General features: G+C 43.7%; 1 protein-coding gene and 1 long non-coding RNA gene across 6 annotated transcripts in view; one reads left to right on the top strand and one right to left on the bottom strand.

The window, feature by feature from the left end:
- The window catches only part of UBE4B (ubiquitination factor E4B), a 121963-nt gene that overhangs the window by 61847 nt on the left and 39888 nt on the right, over positions 1 to 20228 (bottom strand). For 3 of the 4 annotated variants that reach the window (XM_032360940.1, XM_032360941.1, XM_032360942.1), the window contains exon 3: positions 3248 to 3383. In XM_032360940.1, coding sequence (XP_032216831.1) covers positions 3248 to 3383 — 136 coding nt within the window. Of the gene's footprint in view, positions 1 to 3247; positions 3384 to 20228 lie in introns of those variants that run through there. The other variant, XM_032360943.1, reaches the window with a different exon arrangement.
- The window catches only part of LOC116600715, a 46065-nt gene that overhangs the window by 10319 nt on the left and 15518 nt on the right, over positions 1 to 20228 (top strand). The window lies entirely within an intron of this gene.

Consider the following 20228-nt stretch of genomic DNA (forward strand, 5'->3'; position numbering starts at 1 on the left):
ATTTATAATATATTACAGCTTTCTATTTTCTTCCGAGGACGTTAGCTGCGACATACAGTCCGTAACACGGAATATCTCTTACTGTTCAGTTCTAGATCCTTTCAAATTCCCATTATGATTTCTTCTTTGATCTGTATTTAGAAGCATGCTCTGTTTTAAAAACTGCCAACTGTATGAGGAAATTTTTAGGACTTTTCCTTCTATTAATTACCTAATTTAATGTCCTTGTCAGAAAACATGATCTATGTGACGCATCCCACAGAAACTCTCCGGTTGTTGGGGATTAGGGAAGAATGTGTGTTCTCCAACTGTACAGTACCAAGTTCTGTATCTGTCAATTACATCAAGCTTTTAGCTGTGCGGTTTAATTTGTTCATATGCTTACTGATGCTCATTCTTTCTGATTTATTGATGGATGAAAGGAATGTTAACATCTCCCATTCTGATTATGTGTTGCTTTCTCCTAGTTTTACTGTCATGTGCTTTAGTGCTGCTGCTGTCGTCTTACCAAGTGCATATATTTTGGAAACTGTTAAACAGTACACAGTGCTTATTTCTAATATACTTTGTGCCTTAAAATCTAATCTATGAATATGTTTACCCCGGTCTTCTCTTGTTTAGTATCTGTGTGGGATTGGCTTTTCCCTTTCTTTCGCTTTCAGTGAAAGGTTGAAGATCTAACCTAATGTTTCAAGTGTGCCTTCTGTAAACAAGGATACAGCTGAGTTCTGTTTTGTTTTTACCCCAATCTAAGCCTTTTCACTGTGATGCATTATGATGCCTGACCAATTTTCATTTCTTTCGATCTTCTATTTATTTGTCCCTTTTTAAAACCTTGTGTTTTTAAAACTTGTGTCCTTTTGAATTGACTTAAATTCTCCCGAGCTCCCAACTCCCATTCCATATTTTCCCTTGACTGGTTTGGAAGACATACTCCATTCCCATTCTTTTAGCGGCTACCCTTGAAGTTTTACCAAGTATCCTTTCATCAAAATGTAAAAGTTGGCCAAGTATCTTCACCCCTCTCCTACCCCTCTCCTAAGTGCCCGGGGACCTCACAGCTTGTTCTAACCACCCCGCTCCTGGTGGCTTCCCAGCTATGCTGTGCAGCAAGTTCCACCTAACTCACTGTTTTCCTTCTCTCCCCCAGTGTCATTTCCTGTACTGTGACTCGCGTTTCACACGTTCATTTCCCGCACTCGGCGTTCCAGCTCGCATCGCAGACTCAGTCCTGGGACCGCTCTCTGCTCTCCTTCCTCTTCAACTACACCTGCTAAAAGCTCGGCTCTTCTGGGGGCAGACTATCAGGTTGTTTTTGTTTGTGCACTTGTTTTTCTTTTGAATCGGTAAATGTCTTTATTTCACCCTTGCACCTGAAAGACAGGTGCACGAGGGCACCCAAGTTCCAGCGGGCAGCTGATTTACTTTTCAGCGTTTGGATACTATTACGCCTCCATGTGACCTCCGTCGTCCAGACATCGATCATTCCTTGGTCGCTCAACTCTTTGCTCTCTCTGACTGCTTTAAAGCTCTTTTGTCTTCAATGTTTGGAAATTTTACTACAAAATGTTCAGATATGAGCTTCCCTTGGTTTAATCAGCATGGGAGTTTCTGGGCCTTTTGAATCAGAGAAGTCATATCATTTATCAACTCTAGAAAAATTCGTAGCCATTTATCTTTTTGAAAATGGCTTCCCAACCAAGAGAGGGAAAAAAGCATAGAATAAAGCGGGGTGTGGGGAGTTGCTCTAAGTCTCCCTACTCTCTCCTTCTGAATTTCCATGAGGTCTATCTTGGCTGTGTGTCCATTATGTCTCTAAATACACTGCACAGGTTTCACCATTTTCTCTTTGTGGCACACTCTGGGTAATTTCTTCAGCTCTACCGGTCGGTACATTAATTCTCTAGCTATGTCTAATCTAGCTATGCCTAACTCTTGCATCAGGTTTTCAATCTGAGTGATCTTTTCATTTCTAGAGATTCGACATGATTCTTTTTCAGCTGTGCTTGGTTGTTTTTATGGTTGCTTTCCCCTTATTCATGTTTTCAATTCCCTCTGTAATTTATTTAAACATGTGTGTTTTGTATTCCACACCTAGTAATTCCAAACCCCAAAAATCTCCAGGTGAATACTTCTGTCATTTCTGCTCTGGGTCCCTTACTCATGCTGGCTTTTATCTGGCGCATTCTGTGATTTCTGACCATGAGCTCACACTTCTTGGCAATTTTTCTAAGGAAATTCTCTGAAGACATGGATGATTTATGTTTGCTTCTGCTAGGTGCCTTTCAGACAGCATAGGCCTGGCTCCACTGTATATGGCAGTAGTTCTCAGCTTGAGGCTTTTCAGACTATAGCAAGAGCATAAATCTAGGTGCTCGACCCAGGGAAGTCACCCACTGGCCATGAAACTGCAGAGATGACTTGGCTTTGTAACAATTTATCAGCTCAGAGCTGCGGTAATAAGAACACGATTGTTTTTACTCTGTGGGATTGGATTTTTTCCTACTTGATCTTTTTCCTGGGAATGCAGTCCTTTCTGAATTCTTACCTAATGTAAGGTGATCTCTGATCTGGTTCCTCAACTCAAGCTTACCAAGTGCCAAAGCTCTATGCCACTGCTTCTTAACCTTTTCCACGTCATAACACACGTAGAAAACAGTATTTGTCGGTCCACTGACATGAACTGTGGGAGCTGCTTCAGGGCAGAGGAGCTGGGTCCTGGAGTGGGAGGTGGGGGGCTCTGGCCTTCCCGAGCAATAAAGGACTCAGTACCCAGCCACTCTGTCACCCACTCGTGGCACTGTGACAGCAGAGACAGACCCTATTCTAGGACATCCTGACCCTTATGGAGCTCCTAAGGCATGTGGCTTACCTGTCTGTACCCTTCGAAACTTAAAAATTTCACTAGTCAGTAAAACTTTGAAGAAATTTTTAGAGACTGACATACGCCTGCCAACACAGTGTGTACAAAATACGGACATTAGAAAAAATTTAAAATAATTTTTTTTTACCACTTATACCATTATTTCATAAAAGACATTTCAATGCCAAAACCAGAAACACTTCCATAAAGACTATTTCAGAATAATACAAAGACCTATAAACCTCACAGATCTCGCACTCATTTGCTAAGGACTGGCACAATCTCTGGGCTGGCGCTTGGGACTAGCGGACTAGAGACCAAAGTGACTGAATCTCTCTCCCTTTCCGTAAACCCAACCGCTTACTGGAAAATGGCTTACTTTACCTTTTTTCACAAGAGACGCCATCAATATCCATGCTCTGGGAACGTGAGAGAGACTGAGACTGGGTTTCAAGGCTATTGGAGGGCGAGCTGCTCAGAGAACTGACTCCTTCACTGCTCTGGCTTCGATGCGCTACTCCTGGCCGAAAAAGACATGAAAAGTTAAGTTTCCCGCAAAGTAACATTAGAGCCATCTGTAATGGCGACAGTAAACAAACACAATCAGCACTCCTACCATCACGACAGTCAGCAGATAAAGAATCTCCATCGGGAGATCATGCTCAATGTTTAATATTAAAATCACGGAAACATTAGCAAGAAATCATAGTTTTATCCATGTATGTCATACGAGGTCAGTGACACAGCTACATCTGAGAGCCAAACCCGACTCCTCATCACTTTCTCTTTCACCAATTCAAACATGGCCCTGATACAAATTAGCTTCTGTGGCGGTCCAGAAAAATCCTTGAAATGCACCAAAAATAAGGAAAATTAATAAATGGCTGTAGAAATATACAGATGGACAGATGTGTGCCACAGCAAATACACCAAAATGTTAATGTAGGATCTTTGGTGTATATACAGGTGTTCATTGCAAAATTCTTTCACCTTTGGTTTAGGCTTAAGATTTTTACAACAAAATGTTGAAAACATGCCAACAGAGCCAATCTAAGCAATGTCCTTAAATACAGATCAACTCATTTGTTGACTGAACATCTCATCAGATGATGGTTTGGGGAAAATAAAAGCCCTGACACTGTCCTTGCCTTCACAGAGCCTAGAGTATAGAGAATAACAGCCGTGAGTACAGGCCACCAGATTGTTTCTTACCCATGTCTTTGAAACCATGTTTTTCTCATAGAATTAAAAAAATACTCCCAACTCCACAAATACCTTTCCACGAAAAAACAACGTTTTACCCAGGCATTTGTTAAGTACTTTAAAAAATATATACTAATAACACATTATATGTTAATTAACTGAATTTAAATTTTAAAATGAGACATTAAAAACAAAAACAAAAAACACAACAACAGCAACTTGAATTACCATTTGTAGCTGAAACAAGAACCCAGCGGATAAACTTGAACACTCCCAGAATTACAAGAAAGTAGACTTGCGGCCCTTTTCTGTCTCTCATTGAAGAGTATCAGCAAACACTCATCCATTCCTGATAGTGGGTTTTAACACGTTTCTGTTTGTTAAAGCCTCTGCAAGACTCATGCAAGAAAAGAGAAACTAAATCCTCTATTCTGAAATAGATTCAAGGAGAATACAGAAGTACCTAACGTGGCAGAAACTCAGAAATAAACCTGGAGAAGACAGAAAAACTTTCAATTCCCAAATTCAAGAATGTAACCCAAAGTAAGTTCTCAATAACTATTTACTGAAGGAATAAATAATACAGCCTCAATAAGGTCCTTTGGAGAATATTATTTTACCTAGTACGATGAAAGGTCTAACAATTTTTTTAAAGAATTTATTTCTTTACAGAGAGTGAGTGTGCACATGAGTGAGCGAGCGTGAGCGGGGGTGGGGGGTGGGGGGGCAGAGGGAGAAAGAGAGAGAGAAGCTCAAGTTGACTCCACAGTGAACCCAACGTGGGACTCCATCTCACAACCTTGAGCTCATAACCTGACCTGAAACCAAGGATTGGATGCTTAACCAACTGAGTCCCATCCAGCTGTAAATAAAATTAGTCAATAATAATAAAGTTCAACAATTTTTATGGAATAGCAATTAAGCAACTTTAAAACTTCTACCTTGTAAAACCAGTTTTAAAATTAAACAGAGTAAGTTGTTTAAAAAAACCTATATTTGTAACACAGCAAACTAAACTACACTACAAATACAATGATCCTGCAGTAATACAATCCCAGAGTACACCAGACAGTACAGAATACTGTGGTTGTAATATTTTTTAAAAAGATTATTTATTTATTTATTTGACAGACAGAGATCACAAGTAGGCAGAGAGGCAGGCAGAGAGAGGAGGAAGCAGGCTCCGTGCTAAGCAGAGAGCCCGATACAGGGCTAGATCCCAGGACCCTGGGATCATGACCTGAGGCGAAGGCAGAGGCTTTAACCACCCAGGCGCCCCTGTGTTTGTAGTATTGTAATAAAACATCAAGGATATCATCCGAATTCTTTTTTTCCTGAACCCTCCATGTGATCTTTAGTGGGGCAATTCTCCCTGGAATTTAGTATGTATCACAGCCTTCCTCAATCCCATCTAGAATCTGGAGTGACCCCTCCGCTTTCTTAAATTTAAAAAAATGGATGGTGTCTTTGAGTTTATTTAGAATCAATATAAATTAAATATTGTGGCTAAAACCTAATCAAAGCAACAGCATAAAATATCACTTTGTTTCCAAAGTGCACCCTCTCTCCAGCTCCTAACTTGGGAAACTGTTGTCAGGAAGCCAAATTTCAAGGAACAGAGATTTTCCCCCACTTCATCTCCATAAAGGCAGGTATTAAAGAATTAAAACAGACATAATCTCCTCCAATCCCCCTTTACAAGATGAGAAATGCTGTGCATTACCAATTTAAAAATGAGTCTTCAGGGTGCCTGGGTGGCTCAGTCGTTAAGCGCCTGCCTTTGGCTCAGATCATGATCCCAGGGTTCTGAGATCGAGCCCTGCGTTGGGCTCCCTGCTCGGCAGAGCCCTGCTTCTCCCTCTCCCACTCCCCCTGCTTGTGTTCCCTCTCTTGCTGTTTCTCTCTGTCAAATAAATAAATAAATAAAATCTAAAAAAGAAAAAATAAAAACAAGTCTTCAAAAAGTGAGGGTGTATGTAACAAAGAATGGAGAAAGCCATGTCTGCTTAATAGAAGACGAACCTTCAGGATGGCCGCTGTCCAAACTTTTATCACTAATAAGAGCTTGTTAAAGGAAAATTATACATTCTGTGTGGGAAGGCCGTAATTTTAAAGGAAATAATAAGGAGGGTTTTAAATCTCTAAGATTTTCCTCCCAGTACCACAGAATTTTCCTGAATGCTATTCCCTTTCAGGTATAAACCAAACCAAATGCCTATTTAAGCTGTAACACTAGATCTAGTCCAGTATTTTACACACACACACACACACATACACACACACACAGTGGCTTGCTAAATTCTAGTATAAAAAGAAACAAAAAAGAATTGCCAAATGGAACCTTAAACCCCAATAAAGCTGTTAAAAAGCTGTTAAAAAAGTTGTGTGTGTGGTGGGGGGTGACTTTAAAGGTCTTGGCCAATCCTCTTCTCCTTTACAGATGAGAATACTGAGATCTATGAAGTCTAAGAATTTCCCTTATTAGCAAGTTAAAAACAGAGGCAAGATTAAAATACATGTCTCTTGACTCCAAAGAAAATGCTGCTATTTCCGCCACCCCAAACTGCAGAACACTTCTGTGATCACAGCTATTTTACACCAAAGCTATATGTTTCATGTATTCTACAATTTTAAAAGCAAAACCTTAAAAAGATATTAGTGTTATAAAAAGACCCATCTTTCTACTACTAATCAAAATTCTAAGGCTAATTTACACAGATCTTGACAATGAACTAAGCTGAAGGGTTAACTAACATTCCCAGAAAACACAAAGTACGCTCGTAGTTTATCTGGCCAATACCAAACGTGAGCCCTCAGAAGTGCTTCTAATGAGCATATCCTACTCCATAAAGCCGACGGATACATTCAGTCAGCAGCTCACTTCCTAGTGAACACATTTTGTTCTTGTGAATTAACACAAATAGAAGAACATTTCAAACCTGCAAAGAAATACAGTGGTACCTAAAATATTAAGAGAAGAAAACCAATGACAGAAATTAGAAAAATGATTTAATCTTATTTATTTTTTTAAAATATTTTATTTATTTATTTGACAGACAGAGGTCACAAGTAGGCAAGAAAGGCAGGCAGGGAGAGAGGAGGAAGCAGGCTCTCCGCGGAGCAGAGAGCCCGATGTGGGGCTCGATCCCAGGACCCTGGGATCATGACCTGAGCCGAAAGCAGAGGCTTTAACCCACTGAGCCACCCAGGTGCCCCTAATCTTCTTATTTATGAGATAGTTGCCCTTCCTTCATATCAAAAGGGTGAATCATGCAAAGAATCATGCAAAGAATCAAAAGACCTTGACCGCTCCTTAGAGAACTGGTTGAGTGGAGGGCTAGTGCAAGAAAAAACAGGTAGAGCCTGTAGCATCTTACAGCGCCAAAGAAATGAAAAGATAAGTTTTCAAAAAAACTTAAAAAAAAACTCAAAAAAACTTAAAAAAACTTAAAAATTCAAAAAAATGAAAAGATAAGTATGTCAGACAGAGGAGTCAACCCAAAAGAGCTCCCAATGGCCAACACTAGAACAATTTGTGTAAAATAATAATGCAAAAAGAAATACAGCAATTTGAATTAAAACTCAAAATACAAAATAAACACACATGAGTTCTTACTGCTGTAAGTAACTAGAAGAGACAAATGTCCCTTACAGAAGAATTCCACCTAACACATCTCCATGCAGACATTCCCCATTCCAAAAGGTAAAGCTTAATTCCCACTGCCTGAGTGGGGTGGGCTGGATTTAGGAACTCGATTTTGAAGTATTGAGTCTGGAAAGGGAAAAAAAGTCATTAACTTCACGGTGGAGAGACCTCAAAATCACCAGCTTAACCAGGTGGTAAAGGTGACCACCATCAGGGGTGCGGTATGGACAGTGGGCACGCAGACAGGAAGTGATGAGAGGGCCCTTGGCATGTGTGATTTTCCTCCCTCAAAACCTCAAACCCCAGTCTAATCATGAGAAAAACATCAGACAAAGCCAAATTAAGAGAAAATTCTACAAAGCTCTTCAAAGCTGTCAAGATAATGAAAACCACAGAAAGACTAACAAACTGTCAGAGACCAAAGGAGACTCCTCTTTAGTTAACAGAAGTACCCCAAATATTTTTTTTAAAAAGATTTTATTTATTTATTTGACAGAGGGAGACACAGCGAGAGAAGGAACACAGCAGAGGGAGTGGGGGGAGGAGGAAAAGCAGGCTTCCTGCTGAGCAGGGAGCCCGATTCAGGGCTCGATTCCAGAACCCTGGGATCATGACTTGAGCTGAAGGCAGCCACTTAACAACTGAGCTACCCAGGTGCCCCAAACCCCAAAGATTTTTATGGTTTCAGGTCTCACAATTAGGTCTTGTTCTTCATATATTTTAAATATTAACTGCTTATGAGATACATAATTCACAAATATTTTCTCTCATTCTCTAGGTTGTCTTTTCATTTTGTTAATGATTTCCTTTGCTCTGCAAAAGCTTTTTACTTTGATGTGGTCCCACGTGTCCATTTTTGCCTTTGTTGCTTGCTTTTGGAGTCAAATCCAAAAAACCATCACCAGAACTGACATCAACGAACTTACCGCCTATGTTTTCTGCTTGGAGTTTCATGGTTTCTTGTCTTACAGTCAAGTCTTTATCCATTTTGCGTTTTCATGTATGGTGTAAGACAGTTCAGTCTCATTCTTTCCCATGTGGGTGTCCGGTTTTCCCAGTACGGTTTACTGAAGAGACTGCCCTTTCCCCATTGTACATTCTTGGCTCCTTTACTGTAAATTAACTGACCATATACAGACAGGTCTATTTCTGGGCTCTCTGTTCTGTTCCACTGATCTATGTGAATGTCCTTATGCCAGGCCATATGACTTTGATAACTACGGCTTTATAAGAGTTTGAAACCAGGGAATGCGATGCCTCCAGCTTTTTTCTTCCTCCTCAGGATTGTTCTGGCCTTCTGTGGTTCCCTACAAATTTTAGGATTCTTTGTCCTGTGAAAAATGACATTGAAATTTTCACAGGGACGGCATTGAATCTAGATTGCTTTAGCTTAGTATGGACATTTTATCAGTATTGATTCTTCTAATCCATGACCACAGATCATCCCATTTATTTATGTCTTCTTTAAATTCTGTCATCAATATCTTGTAGTTTTCCGTGTACGTATCTCCCACCTCCTTGGTTAAATTTATTCCTCGGTATTTTCTTCTTTTTGATGCAACTGTAAATGGGATTATTTTATTCCTTTTTCCCCACAGTTTGTTATAACTGTATAGAAACACAAGAGATTTTTGTTGGAGCGCCTGGGTGGCTCACTCTGTTAAGCATCTGCCTTCAGCTCAGGTCATGATCCCCATGTTGGGCTCCCCGCTTAGCAGGGGTACTTCTCCCTCTCCTTTTGCCCCTCCCCCCTGCTTGTGTGCTCTTTCTCAAAAACAAATAAATAAAATAAAAAAAAAAAAAAAAAAAAAAAAAAAACCAAGAATTTTTTTTGAGTTTTTATTTATTTGATAGAAAAAGAGATCACAAGTAGGCAGAGAGGCAGGCGGGGAGGCGGGGGGGGGGGGGGGGGAGAGCAGGCTCCCTGCTGAGCAAAGAGCCCAATGCGAGGCTCAATCCCAGGACCCTGAGATCATGACCTGAGCCAAAAGCAGAGGCTTAACCCACTAAGCCACTGAGGCACCCAAAATCAAGAAATTTTTGTATATTAATTTTATATCCTACAACCTTCCTGAATTCATTTACCAGTTCTAACAGTATTTTAGTGGAGTCATTAGGGCTTTATACATACAGTATCAAGTGATCTTCAAATCTGAAAATAGTGACAGTTCTACTTCTTTCTTTCCAACTTGGAATTTTTTTTTTTGGTGCCTAATTGCTCTTGTAGGACAGACTTCCAAAACTATACTGAATAAAAGCAGCAACAGTGGGGACCTTCTTTTGTTCATAGTCTTGGAGAAGCAGCTTTTGGCTTTTCACCAGCAGGTGGAACATTAGCTGTGGACTTACTGTACACAGCTTTTATTATGTTGAAGTCCACTTCCTCTATACCCACTTCCGTTGGGAGTTTTTCCCATACATGGACATTGAGCACTTATTCTAAAAGCTCATGATTTTTACCCTTAGTCTTGCTAAGTGGTCCATCACCTGACTGGTGTGCCGACAGTGAGCCTTCACTGGTTCCCTGAAATAAACCCCCACGTGATGACAGAGTACGGATGTTCCTTTAATGTACCGTTGATTTTGGTCAGCTAATATTTCGTCAAGGATTTTTGCACCTATATTCACTGGGGATACTGGTCTACAATTTTCTTTTCTTTTATTAAAGATTTTATTTATTTGAGAGGGAGAGAGAGAGAGAGCACGAGAGAAGAAAAGGTCAGAGGGAGAAGCGGCCTCCCTGCGGAGCTGGGAGCCTGATTCGGGACTCGATCCCGGGACTCCAGGATCGTGACCTGAGCCGAAGGCAGCAGTGGCTTAACCTACTGAGCCACCCAGGTGTGTGGTCTACAATTTTCTTTTCCTGTGGTGTCCTTTTCTGATTTTGGCACCAGGGTAGTGGCTGGCTTCATAAAATTGAGTTTGGAAATGTTCCCTCCTCCTTTTTTTTTTTAAATTAAAGATTTTATTTATTTCTTTATTTGTCAGAGAGAGAGAGAGAGAGCGCGAGCACGCACAAGTAGGCAGAGTGGCAGGCAGAGGCAGAGAGAGAAGCAGGCAAGGAGCAAGGAGCCTGATGCAGGACCCGATCCCAGCACCCTGGGATCATGACTGGAGCCGAAGGCAGTGGCTTAACCCACTGAGCCACCCAGGTGCCCCTCTTTTTTTGTGTGGTTGGGGGAGACTTTGAGATGGATCAGTATTAATGCTTTGAATTCACCAGTGAAGCCGTCTGGTTCTGGACTTCTATTTGTTGGAGATTTTTGATTAATGATTCAATCTCTTTACTAGTAATCAGTCTATTCAGATTTTCTATTTTTTTCATGGTTCAGTCTTAGAAGGGTGTATGTCAAAACATTAATTTTTCTTAAACGCACTCCCTCAGCCTCCAATTGGGGGACTGGAGACAGATGGTGAGAAAAAGTGCCAGCCTAGTCCCAAACCAAAACCAGAGAATGACTTCCTGGACACATACCTACTATGAGCTCAGCAGAGAGAAGGGAAAGCAGAAGACAGCTCCATCTAGTCAGGAAAACAAAATAAATGCACATGAAACTAAGAATGGCTCGTGCAGCGCAATTCCTAAGGTTTCTCCGTGTCTCCATTGTGATGATGATGCAAATAGGAGCAGCAATGCTCTAAAAACAGAACATGCAGTTAAATGAAGGGGGGCTTGATCACAGAGGACCCTGAAAGCTCCCGGACTACACTGTAGTTGCAAACATGGAGACAAGACTTCTGAGCAGGTGACGTGTCTGATCTCTCCAACTAGGCCAGAAATTCCCCGAGACAGGAAGCACATTTTATGGAACCCACTCTCACACGATTGACCTCTGTGCCCTCCCTAGACTTGCAAGCCTGACGTAAGCAGGGAAAGCAGGAGCGCCATAATGTTCGTGTCCCACCGTGTGGGCGGAGGGCTAGTGGGTAGTTTGGAGTCTGATGCAACAGAAGTTCAAGGACCAGGTTAGCCTAAATGGGGACAGAGAAGGAGAAGAGAGGGACCGATCCCAGGCTGAAACAGTATGTTTCCCAGTGCTACTGACAAGCTGTCAGCACCTTTTCCAGACTCACAAAGTAAGGATCATGACCCTAGGAATAATGCTACATAATGCAGCCCATTATAATAACAAAGCCAGCCCAATGCAGAGAACATTCTGCCCCCATCAGTGGCTAAATTACATCTAAAATATCCCCCCTTGGGTGACCAAAAAGCCGCTCCAGTGAGATGCGCTATCCATGCCAGTAAAGGATACACCTGTTACAATGAAAGCGAAAAGGATTTCAACCACCACCAGGAGCCTCCTGAGCCAGGCAGTCTGCAGGGGTCTCACGGCAGCCCACTGGCCCTGAACTTCTGCCTGAGCCTCTGCCTCCAGTTTGCTACTGACTCACCCTCAAGCCCTCTTCACTGCCCTCTCCCAAGCTGTAGACTGAACAGAAACAATAGGGCTTCTTTCTGAAGAAGGAGGGGAAAAAAAATGATTTAAATACCAGACTGGCAATCAAGGATAGGATGAAAGGTTCTATCATTGCTAACAGCATTCTTTGCCAAAGACAATTAATAAAAGTGTGATTTTGTTGGAATTTCTACCAATGTACTGTTATTTAATAATATGCTCTGTATCAGAACTGGAGGAGGAAGTTGAGAGGAACTGAAGATGACTGTGCCATCCCAAGCCTTACATCAATCACCACCAAGCCCATTTCTGCCCCAGGACCTTTGCATTTGTTGTTCCTTCTGTCAGGAAAGAACGCTCAATAGATAACCACTTGGTCTGCTCCCCAGCTTTATTCAGGCTTCTTTCGAAATGTCATCTTCTTAATGAGGCCTACTGTCAACTCTCTAACTGAAAATAGCAACACCTTCCTCCCTTGGCAACGTAACTCTCTAGTTTCTCCACAATAATTCTCACCACCTGACAGATTTTATAGTTCTTAAAAATCGTCTCTCTTCTCTCACTAGACCAGAAGCGATGTGACCTAGCACAGAATCAGACACATGAGAGGGTTTAAATAAACAGGTAGTAAATGAAGGCTGCATGAATTTACAGGTTCAGTAGATCACTGATAACAACTGATAAAAAACGAAATGTAAAACAGATCATAAAGCACCTCGAACCAATCTGGGGGGTTTAGAATAATAATTGTAACGGGATATGGAAGGAAGTTCCCTACTTTCAGAAGTAATAATCCTGTGTTGGTGGTGTTGTTTTTAAGGCAGAATTTTCAATCAGATAAATCCTTGGGGGAAAATTCTCCCAAAGAGTTGACCACCACAGGCGGGAGTCTGGGGCAGACAGAGACCACTGAGGGCGGGCAGTGTCAGGGGTGGTGTGCGAGCCTCCGTGAGGACGTCCCCTCCTGCCAGACGAGGGACCCTCTGACACGTCCCCATCTTGGCTGGCAGTACTGGCTCCTAACCCAGTGCCTAGCACACAGAAGGCATTAAACAAGTGTCCAAATGCATAAATGGAAGCAGGACAAAGACCATTTTCAAACACAAGAATTTAGGTTAAATTATTATTAAGTATATTAAAGACTAGCAGGCAGACGGAGGAAATGGCCTCTGTGTTTCTAATCCAAACCCTGGAACCAGCCCAGAAGCCAAACATATCATTTGGCTTCTGTCTCATCCAAACAGGCCCCTCCGTTCACTTCTGCTCCCAGAGCAGAGGCTCGTCACAGCAGATGGAAACAGAATTCAGGGGGTCAAAATTATAGTAGCTGTTTGATTAGCTGCTAGATCTTTTATTTAAAGCATTTAACACAGAAGCACATAAATTACTATGTCACAATCTTTAAAAATATTGTGATCAGTATATTTCTATATAACTAGTTTCCTCTGTAATCTTGTGTTTTATTATCTGCATTTAAAAATATACTTTGAGGTGCCGACCCAAGGCTTCACCGGTTTGCCAGAAGAGCTCATGAAAAGACCAGGGAGGGAGACAAACCGTAAGAGACTTTTAATCTCAGGGAACAAACTGAGGTTTGCTGGAGGGGGGGAGGGCTGGTGATGGACGCTGCGGAGACTATGTGCTATGCTGAGTGCTGTGAATTGTGTAAGACTGATGATTCACAGACCTGTACCCCTGAAACAAACAATTATACATTAATTTAAAAAAAGAAAAAAAAAAAGACAACAGTCTTAAGAACTCCAGCTCGAGGGCGCCTGAGTGGCTCAGATAGTTAAGCATCTGCCTTCGGCTCAAGTCATGATCCCAGGATCTTGGGATCAAGCCCTGCTTCAGGCTCCCTGCTCAGCGGGAAGCCTGCTTCTCCCTCTCTGTCTGCCACTCCCCCTGCTTGTGTGCTCCTGCTCTCTCTGTCAAATAAATAAATAAGTAAAAATCTTTAAAAAAAAAAAAAAGGGAACTCCAGCTCCAGAGGGTAAAAAAGGCATCCAAAGAACTCCCTCCACTAGATCTAAGAACTCTGTTAAGATAAAACCAGCTGATAAAGGATTCACTGAAGAACTCTTGTGCAAGATTGGCCACATCTTTGAAGAGGTCAGGACATCCAGGAAGGCTACATGCACGATGTCAGAAGTGTGGACATCAAAGGGAACAGAAGGAAGAGAAGTATAATTTCAAAAGAAGACTGTAAAATAAAAATCGGCCAAGGGGATTAAGAATTTCCAAAGGCTGGGCAATCATGAACCAATCTAAGGTTGGGGGCCGGGCAGGGCATGGGAAGGAACTAAAAACCCGTTTGTCCTCCCGGGAATTGAATGAGCAGAGATTCTTAAAAGAAAATGAAAGAACACCTTCTTTGGTACTGGATGGTAAGCTCTTCCAAGAAAGAAACTGAGCCTCACTCGCTCGTCTTTGCATTTCCATGACCTAGCACTGGGCCCAGCCTGCCACAGGCCCTAAATAAACACAGGCTGAACTGACACGTAAAAGCAACGTAATCAATGACGACTGTTAAAAAAGAGGCAATCAGCTGGAGGAAATTACTCATACTTACAACGTTTTCAGGCAGGCAAAAGCAATGTCATATTAACAGTGCACCAAAAAAAAAAAATTAAGAAATATCTGAGGATAATAAATGCAAAATTCAGAACAGTGATGGCCTGTTGGTATGGAAAAGAGGTGTAGAGAGCCAGAGATCCTATAGGGGTTCACAGGTGGTACTACGTCTTGTGGATGTTATCGATCATGTATGTCCAGAATGTTCTATAAAAACTTCTTGGTAAAATTTTAGTAAAAAATAGGCTTAGGGATTTTTAAAGTCTTGCTCAGAGTGTCGGGAGAAGCAAAGAGACAGCTAGAGCTGGTTATGGTGAAAGAGTAATGTTATAATAAATGTGCTCTAGAACTCAAGGGGTGCCACGCTGGCTCCGTCAAAGGAGCATTTCCCCTTGATTTCGGGGTTGTAAGTTCGAGCCTCACATTGGGTACAGAGATTAGTTAAAAGTAAATCAATCAATCAACCAATAGAAGTGGAGTTTTATTTTACATCTGACATTCCCGACACAAAATATTTTTTCACCCATTCAGTCGTTTAACTGGTGGCATTAACTAGTACCTACTACCTACCAGCATGGTTCTGGGGCGTGGTTCTAGGGATGGTTCTGGGGATAAAGGAATGAATAGCACTGATGAGGTCCCTGTTCTGACCTTATGTTTTAAAGGGAGGAAGGGATGGTGATTGGGGGGGGGGGGGGTCCATAAATGGTATTTCCACTGGGAAGCAGGGTCTTTGCAGACGTCATGAAGTTAAAATGGGGTCATGCTGGCTTAGAGTGGTGCCTAGTCCAATAACTGGTGTCCTAGCAAGAAGAGGGAAACTTGAGCACAGACACACACAGAGGGAAGGCCATAAAAAGACAGAGGACATTGGAGTGGTGTGGCCACAAGCCAAAAAACAAGAAGGACAGCCTGCAACCAACAGAACGAGGCAAGGAGTTTTCACTGAAGCCTTCGGAAGAAGCACAGCCCTGCCTGCACCTTGACTTTGGACTTCGACCCCCCAGAATTGTGAGAGAATACAATTCTTGTTCCAAGCCTCCAGGTCTGCAATACTTTGCTATGGTGGCCCTAGGAAAGGGGCTGTTGCAAGAAGATGGGACAGCCCGATGGGAGAAGCAACTAGAAGAACACGCTGCTGCTCCCTAACCCTTGCTCCAGTTACTTGTAGCGGCAAGCAGCTTAACTAAGGAGGGGGCCGCCACGTCACTCCTGGGCCAGAACTCCTCAACATGGTGCCAGTCTACCCAGGATTTGCGCCTGCAGAAAGCACTTCTTGATTCTGAAACAGAAGTCTCTCCTTCATATTCAGTGGACAATCAATCTACACACTGGCCCTCCATCTACCAGCAAGGACCACAGAAAACAAGCACTAGCCTTCATCTTCATGGCAACTCCTTGCATTTTTTTTTTTTTAAGATTTTATTTGTTTATTTGAGAGAGAGAGACAGCAAGAGAGGGAACACAGGCAGAGGGAGTGGGAGAGCAAGAAGCAGGCTTCCTGCAGAGCAGGGAGCCCGATATGGGGCTCGATCCCAGGACCCTAGGATCATGACCTGAGCTGAAGACAGATGCTCAATGACCAAGCCACGCAGGTGGCCCTTAAAAGATTTTATTTATTTATTTGACAAAGAGAGAGAGATCATAAGTAGCCAGAGAGGCAGGCGAGGGAGGGGGACCAGGCTCCCCACTGAGCAGAGAGCCCGATGTGGGGCTCAATCCCAGGACCCTGAGATCATGACCTGAGCCGAAGGCAGAGGCTTAACCCACTGAGCCATCCAGGCACCCCACTTTGCATTTTTTTAATGGAAAGCTATTAAGTATTCTTGAGATTTTCTTTTAAGTTATGTATGCTTATGTTGTTTTGGCATTTTCTCCTGTGAGTCACTTACTAATTCACTAGATGCACAGATTTAACATGCCCGGCACTGTTAAAGGTACGGGGATAGAGCAGTCGGTAAAATGGATCCAAGTCCCTGCTCTGTGGCTTACACATCTTAAGGGTAAGTGGAGAAGAAGGGATCTACAAGTCATGTAGGTCCTGTATCTGCTGGGGACAGAGCTCAAAGTAGTAGCATCCACGTCAGACAGAGGTGGCACCTTCACAGACCGTGGCCAAAGAAGGTGCCCCTTGCATAAACATCTGAAGAGTTGAATGAAAAAGCCATGTGGATTTTTAGGGTCTGGGCCTTCCAGGCAGAGATAGCAAAAAGGCAGGTTCCAACAGGTCTCATGGCTGGAATGTTCCAGAAAGAGCAAGGAAGCCAGTATGGCTGGAGCCAAGGCAACAAGGAGGAGGCTCGCAATGGGAAAGGAGGTCAGAGACAAAACATGGCCATGTCACACAGAGCCCGGTCAGTGTGAGGACCGTGACTTTCATCCTTGATGAGGCAGGCAGCCAACTGAGGGAGCCCACAAAAGATAGATGTGGCCTACCTTATGAGGTGCTTGTTTTTGGTTTCATTTAAACTGTTTCTTTAATAAATTCGTAAAAATTTGTTTATCCAACCCGCCAAGCACACAGCTAAGCATAACTACCTCACTGTGATTATGAATAATGGTGATTATGTGAGAAACACGAGGACTTCACAGCACAGAGGTGCGCTGCCCGGAACTACCCATCTGGAGCTAAGTCTTCCAGCAACATCATGAACTCGCTGTGACAAACAACCCTGCTGGAACACAACGTTGTACTTGCACTTCAGGGGGACCCAGTCTGGTGCTGCCCTAAGAGACTGAAGTGAAGCGAGGGTAGACACAGAGACAGCAGTCAGGAGGCCATTTCAATAATCCAGGTGAGCTGTGTTGGTGCCCTGGGCCCCGCATTTGGCCCTCTATCTGTTTTTGCAAATAAAGTTTTATTGAAACACAGCCATGGTCATTATATATTGTCTACGGCTGCTTTTGTGCTACAGGGGCTGAAACGAATAGTTGTTGACAGAGACTATACGGCCTGCAAAACCAGAAATATTTACTACCCGGCCCTTTACAGAACATTTACTGACCTCTGATCTAGAAGATGAGATCAAAAGAAGAGGTACTGTTGTAGGCTTAAGCAACTAGAAAGAAATGAGGTGCCATTTATTGAGATGGGATTCTAGGGGATCAGATGAGAGAAAATACCAGACGCTCAATTTCAGACGTGGTAACTGTGAGATGCTTCTCAGACGATGTAGGAGTCTGAGGCTCAGGGAACAGTTCTGGGCTGGAGAAATCAACCTTGGAACCAGCAGCATAGAGACAGTAATTAAAGCTGGGAAACGAGATAAAATCAGTAATGGAATTAACACAGATGGAGGGGGCAACAGCGTGAAATACTGAGCCCTAGACCCCTGACACTTACACGTCAGAGAAATGAAACAGAACCTTAACGAGCAGCAAGAAGAAACAGAGACAGGATGAAAGCCATGAGAATGCAGAGCTCTGGAAGCCAAGGGAAGAAAGTGTTTCAAGAAGAGGGCCAAAGCCCCATCCACTGAGGCTGAGACGCTGACTCAGAGCAGCCCGCAGGAGGCCTCACTCGGCTGGACTGGAATCAGCAGTGGGTGCCAGGCCAGACAAGGACAGACGAAGGAGACAGAGGCTAGACAAGTCGCTCCGGAAGTTCTGTCGTGATGCAGAGCCAGTGGGGTGGAAGCTGGCAGGGGAAATGAGATCGGAAGAGTTCCTTTTTATGTATTCCCATGATGGGAGAAGGAACAGCATGTATAATGACTGCTAAAGAAAAAAAAATGAAAGTTTTCCACTTGAGGTAGAAAACCTGACGAAGCAGGGAAGATGGGAAGTGCTGGGGCATGGCTCTGAGTAGGACAGAGGAGGTGGGATCTGGGGACAGAATTTAGGAAGAGGGGACAGTTCAAGCTTAACAAGAACTGGCCACACATACGGGCAGGCAGGAGGACGCGACGATGGGGGCCGTACGGAGATTCCCGTTCGCCTGGGTCTGCTTCTCCACGAAACAGGAAGGCAGGCCCTGGGCCCAGAGCTGCACGGAGAACGAGGTGCTGCCCACCAAGGAAGGAGGTTTGGAACAGACCCGGGAGGGGGAGAGTCAACTGGAAATACGCTCTCACTCCCTGCGAGAGAGCGGGACCACAAATCTGAAAGGAGACAAACAGCGCGGTTCTGGAATTTTCTCTAGTCTTGTTCCACGGCACGAGACAGCAAGAAGCCAGGAAATGGGGTCTGAAACCAGGAGCACAGGCCGGGGCGCCTGGCTGGCTCAGTCAGTAGAGCATGGAACTCTTGATCTCAGGGTTGTGAGTTCGAGCCCCACATTGGGTACAGAGTTTGATTAAAAATAGTATCTTTACAGACACTTGGGTTCCTCAGTCAGTTAAGCATCTGATTCTTGATTTCAGCTCAGGTCATGGTCTCAAGGTCGTGAGGTGGAGCCCTGCACTGGGCTCCGCACTCAACGAGGAAATCTACTTGGGATTCTCTCTCTCTCTCCCGCCACCCCTCCCTCTGCCTATGTATGCACCTGCAGTCTCTCTCTCAAATAAATAAATAAATCTTATAAATAAATGGATGAATTAATGAATAAAATCTATAGAGCAAACCAACCAACTAGGAGCATGGTTTAACCAAGGAAATAAGACAAAACGAGAGGGAGGCAAGAGAGAGGAGGGACAATGAGCGACCGTGGAATTTAAACGGGGCAAGGAGGGAAATGGGGACCCCCGGGGAGGAAGAAGTGAAGAAAGTGGCATAGAGGGGGGAGCCAAAAAGCTGAAGGTGGTGCTCAGGAAGTCACGGAGATGGAAGGTCTAGAGCACGATCATGGCCGTAAGTGGCTGGTGTCAGATGGAAAACAATGTCACTAAGGGAAAGCAGTGCAAAAGAGTGGGAGGGCAGAGTCCTGGAAGGTCATGCACACGGCTACTGAAGTCACCAGGAATCACGACACAGGCAATGCTGAGGAAAGCGTGGACCACACAGGCAGGGCGAGTGGGGGCCGGGGACAGGTACAGCAAGGACAGGAGCGGGGGATACAGTCTGATGACACAAGCTTCAAATCAGGGTGTGCTTAGAGTGGAGGAAGACTGGTCTAGAAGAAGAAATGAGAAAGCAACAGAGGAGGGGTATCAATTCAGGAGAGCCCCAAGGGAAAGGACTGTCCACAGAGAAGGAACCTGCCAGGGACTGACCGTGAGCATTTCAGAGCTGGAGGTGGGGGAAGACAGGTGTATATAGCAAGCCATACAGAAAGGAGAGACCGAGAAGTAAGGGATGAGGACCTGGGAGTCTTGGTGGCTGACAAGCAGGACAGGGCACAGGCCGTGATGATTCCTGGTAGTCCCAAAGGGGCACGGTGCAGTGAGCAAGACACACACGAGCTCGGCTCTCCGGTCTGCCCACCACTGATGCAGTGCGATCTAGGCCCCTCCCCATCCCACTAGGCCTCCCCCAACAATCTCCAGCATTCCAGGTGGGACCTGGCCATGGTGAGACAAACGACACTGTCGGAAGCACTGTTTCCAAGGAAAAGGTAAAAACCCGACCGGAAGCCCGAGCCCATCCCCTACCAGGAGACCATCAC

Source organism: Mustela erminea, chromosome 10 (assembly GCF_009829155.1).
Source record: "Mustela erminea isolate mMusErm1 chromosome 10, mMusErm1.Pri, whole genome shotgun sequence".
NCBI lineage: Eukaryota > Metazoa > Chordata > Mammalia > Carnivora > Mustelidae > Mustela > Mustela erminea.